Here is a 5000-nt window from a genome sequence, read left to right as displayed (position 1 = left end):
TTTCCCTGCCACGGAGGATGCCAAGGCCGCCGAGAGTAGCGGCAGGAAGCGAGACAAAGTCAAAGCTGGCCTTAAGCGTATCATGGGACACAAAGCCAAAGCCACTAACGAATCAAGTAAATAGTCGACTTGACCTTCTTCCCGCTACTCGCTGCCTGGTCTCCTCGGGGCTGCTTCTGGGACTAGACGTAGAGGGCTGGAGGCTCGCAGGACTCACATCTCCACGGCAAAGGCCTTGGACTACAATGCTTTGGCGATTGCACACTGAATAAAATAAACAGAGGATGGCAACAATGCAAAGGTTCTCCAGTGAAGCGGAAACATATTTTGATTATTAACACTGCCTGCCTTTCAATTAATACCGCTTATACGAAAATACACATGCATTCCTGTATATATGTGTATAAATCATTAGGTAAGTAGTATGGTTGATGATATAAAATGAATTGCCAAAATAGATGATTTAAATATGAGATCATATATATGTGCGCGCGTGCGTGTGTGCGAGTGTGTGTGTGTGTGCGTGTGATACAGTGTATTTGTATCATCAACCATACTACCTATCTAATGATTTCAATTAGCGATTATAATGGTCTTTTCCACTCTCACGTGTAAGTTTAAACTTACATTTAAAGCCCAAAGTGAAACAAATATACAAATAAACAACGCATAGATAGCTTCACAGTGGCAATCGCAATCATATTCTAAAAAATGCACATTCACACCAACAGTTACTCATTCTGCATCCATTCAACTTGCAAGTGTCCTCTGCCATTAGTACTTTAGCTTTTAACCTAATGATTAATGCGCGTTCATCCTCGTAGATCTTCTGCTTCGTTGATTCTTAGTGTATGTAGAGAATGCACGATGAATGATATACGATTGCCTTCCACCGAACGCAGTGCTCAGGACACCGTCGTAGCAGGCACGTTATGAGTCTTTTCCTATGGTTTGTATCTTAATTCTCTGCCTTTTGTTCCCCGAAGGCATCGCTGCCCCGGGCGAGGGCACGCAAGCGACGGCGGGCGCGGGCGCAGTGATGCCCCAAATGCCCCAGCAGCGCCATCGAGACCGACTCTCCAGCGTCAAGACAAAGTTCCAGGTAGGGCGTTGGCCAGTCCGCGGGGAGGGCGCGACAGCCGCTTTGGGGGCAGGGATTGGCGAGGATATCATCATTGCTAGTGTCACTGCGCTATACCTCGCTCTGCCGTCTTTACATCGCATGCGCTCTGCACAGGCGATCTAGATTTTACAATTGCAAACGACTTCTTCATTGTATAATTTCTCTCTTTTCAATATATTGGGGTCATACGCACATACATCCTTATACACAAACACACACATACACATATACATATATATCTATCTCTATATCTATATCTATCTATATACATTTGTATATATATACATATTATATATATATATATATATATATATATATATATCAATATCTACATATATATCTATATATATATATATTCATACCTATATGGACAAAACTACAAATATATATATATATATATATATATATATATATATATATATAATGTTCATATACACACACATATATGTACATACATACATATATATATATATATATATATATATATATATATATATATATATATATATATATATATATATATTATATTATATATATATATATATATTATATATATATATATATATATATATATTATATATATATATATATATATATATATGTATATATATATATATTATATATATTATATATATGTACATATATATATATATATATATATATATATATATATATATATATATATATATATATATATATATATATATATATATATATATATATATATATATTATATATATATATATATATGTGTGTGTGTGTGTGTGTGTGTGTGTATAATTTATTTATTTATTTATTCATTCAATCTAGTTAAATATATACATAAGCAGCCCTAGAGTGTAGGATCCGTAACCCGAGGCCGTTCCCACGCCCCCGCAGGTGCGCGTGCGCGTGGTGGAGGGGCGGCGCCTGATGGGCGGCAACATGAACCCCGTGTGCCGGGTGTCCCTGGACGGCGACGCGAGGCAGACGCGCGTGCACAGGGGCACCTCCAGCCCCTGGTTCGACGAGATCTTCTTCTACCAGATCGAGAAGCTTCCCAGTGAGCTCATGGAGGACTTCCTCGAGTTCAAGGTCTGGCTGCACCGCGGATTTCGTTGCTCGTTTCATTTTTATTTTTTTATTTATTTATTTTTATTGGCTGAGGGTATTCCTTTTATTGAAACATAAGTAAGGATTTTTCATTTTGACTTCGCAGTTTAAGATCTTTTGAAATTTCTCCAAGACTGGCCTTCCTACTATGCTGAAGACGTGACCGTGAGATTCCATTTCGTAAAAACGCAAATATGAATCACATCAAGTAAAAACGTAGTAGTGGCCCAAGCTAGAATAAAATGAAAACAAAAACAAAAACAAAAACAAAACAAAAAAAATTACATGCGAATAATAAGCTAAGGACACTGGAGTGAGTTAACATTTTCAAAACCATTAAAACCACTTTGCCTCACCTCCATAAAGACATCCGTGATTCAGTTCTTTAGAAAAAGCAGCAATTTTAGAATATACATTTACTTTCTTTTCAGGTCTGCAACTCGAGCGGCATTCGGTCCACGACCATCATTGGCTCCTTCAAGGTCAGTAGTCCGGCGTTTCTTTCAGAAGTCAGCGAATTCTCATATTTCTTTTCATTCGCGTATTTTCTGTCGTTTTTAAGCAATTTTTGTGTTCATCTTTCTGGCCTTGCTTACTCTCAAATTCCTTTCGAATTACTGTTTGCGATTTGACTTACACAACTCTATATAGGTCTTGAGTTAGCTTTATTTTTTTTTATAGATTTAATACCATTTCTATATTGGTATGTCTGTATATCATATCGCAACGGGCTGAAAATGGGTAACGAAAGCATCGATAAAAAATCATATTGACTATTCTTCCATAGAGATACAAGAATAATGCGACCACTTTGTCCTCAGTGTGAAGTGGGAATGGTGTACGACCAACCGGAACACGCAGTCGTCAACCGCTGGCTCGTCTTGGCTAACCCAGACGAACCCACGCCCACTGTGCAAGGTCAGTCAAGGTCACTTGGCCTGATTGCAACGAACCACATTGCAACGGAGTATTTGTCGTAGTTCGGTACTCGGTTATTTGGTCTAATGCGGTATCTGAAGATCTTTCAAATCTGAAAGCAAATCTATGGAACTGTTGGTATTATCATATTTATATCTCCTGCGCTATGACATCCACCTCTTCTCTTCTGCTCCTACAGGATACCTGAAGGTGAGCGTGGGTGTCCTGGGCCCTGGCGACGTGTGCCCTGACCTGACTGCCTCGCGCACCGATCAGGACGACGTGGAGGCCAACTTGCTGTGGTCAGCCGGCGTCCACCTGCAGCCGGCGACCTTCACGCTCACCGTCTACTGCGCACAGAACCTCCCAAGGAGTAAGTCTTGAGACGAGCCTTCGTTTAATATTCCCTGGAAATACCTACAAAAGTGAGCAAATTGGCAATTTTCCCGCCTGTTTCCGCACTCCTGTTCAGTGGGTCTCTCTCCTAACTTCTTGTTTATCTATCACGTTTTCGCCGCGCCTTAAAAGCCCTATCACCCCTCTACAGTGGATGCAGGCACGATGCAGACCCTCAAGGAGGTGCTCGGGATCGGAAAGGCATCCAAGGAACTGGTGGATCCCTACCTCCTGGCCACGTACGCCGGCCGCGAAGTGCAGACCAAGATCATGTACACGAACGAGAACCCAGAGTTCCGGCAGAATCTTCACATGGGCTTCTTGTTCCCCTCCATGTGCAATGTCATTCGCGTGACACTCAAGGACTGGTGGGTTGAGCTATCCGTTGCATTCTTTTTTTTCTTGGATTTTCCTCTCTCTCTCTCTCTCTCTCTCTCTCTCTCTCTCTCTCTCTCTCTCTCTCCCTCTCTCTCTCTCTGTATTTCTCCATCTCTCTTTCACTCTCTATTACCAGCTCCTTCTCTCCCTGTCCTCATCCTCTCTTGACTACCCAGTGCTTGTATTTTCCTTTCACTTAGATTCATGAAATATCCTCATCTTCATTTCCATACTATGCCCTTCTGTTATTAGCACATTTAGCTGCAATATCAACACAGTCATTATGATTAATATCCTTCGAAGTGCCTTTGTTGACGATTAATCATAAACCGTTGATATTTCCTAATGATGCCATAGTGCCAATGAACGCTTACTACCTTCAGGGACCGCGTCGGGGAGGACGACACGATAGGAACAGCTGTCATCCCTGTGTCTGCCATTTCCGCCCCGGGAGAAGACGGTAAGTTGCCCCATACACACACACACACACACACACATATATATATATATATATATATATATATATATATATATATATATATATATATATATGTATATACATATTATATACATACATATATATATTATATACATACATATATATTTGAATATATATATATATATATATATATATATATATATATATATATATATGTATATATATTATTTATGTACATAAATATGTATATATATATATAATATATTATATATATATATATATAAATATATATATATGTATATATATATATATATATGTGTGTGTGTGTGTGTGTGTGTGTATATATATATATATATATATATATATATATATATATATATATATATATATATATATATATATATATATATATCATCATCATCAGCCTGTATCAATCCACTGCAGGACGTAGGCCTCTCTCAATCTTTTCCAGTCATTCCGGTCTTGTGTCCTCTGATTCCAGTTTACTCCTGCGAATTTTGCTATTTCATCCCGCCATCTAGTCATTGGTCTTGCCGTGGGTCTCTCTGTGTTGCGTATTACCCATTCTGTTGTTTTCCTTGTCCACCTGTTATCCTGTCTCCGATATATGTGTCCAGCCCACTGCCACTTTTT

At 39.0% G+C, this 5000-nt stretch overlaps 1 protein-coding gene across 8 annotated transcripts in view; it reads left to right on the top strand.

Annotated features, from left to right (window-relative positions):
* LOC122259427 (myoferlin-like) overlaps positions 1-5000 on the top strand; it is a 54753-nt gene that overhangs the window by 25129 nt on the left and 24624 nt on the right. For 4 of the 8 annotated variants that reach the window (XM_086542309.1, XM_086542306.1, XM_086542307.1 and 1 more), the window contains exons 6-13: positions 1-116; positions 987-1102; positions 2003-2197; positions 2647-2697; positions 3037-3133; positions 3333-3506; positions 3681-3897; positions 4291-4367. The exon at positions 1-116 is cut by the window's left edge and continues 124 nt beyond it. In XM_086542309.1, coding sequence (XP_086398435.1) covers positions 1-116; positions 987-1102; positions 2003-2197; positions 2647-2697; positions 3037-3133; positions 3333-3506; positions 3681-3897; positions 4291-4367 — 1043 coding nt within the window. The remainder of the gene's footprint in view (positions 117-986; positions 1103-2002; positions 2198-2646; positions 2698-3036; positions 3134-3332; positions 3507-3680; positions 3898-4290; positions 4368-5000) is intronic. The other 4 variants (XM_086542312.1, XM_086542313.1, XM_086542311.1 and 1 more) reach the window with 1 other exon arrangement.

The sequence above is a fragment of the Penaeus japonicus genome, unplaced genomic scaffold (genome assembly GCF_977035675.1).
Source record: "Penaeus japonicus unplaced genomic scaffold, GWHDUDI00000001_assembly GWHDUDI00000012, whole genome shotgun sequence".
In the NCBI taxonomy this organism is placed as follows: Eukaryota; Metazoa; Arthropoda; class Malacostraca; order Decapoda; family Penaeidae; genus Penaeus; species Penaeus japonicus.
Note: the sequence above shows the minus strand (reverse complement) of the source record. Positions and strands in the feature narration are given on the sequence as shown.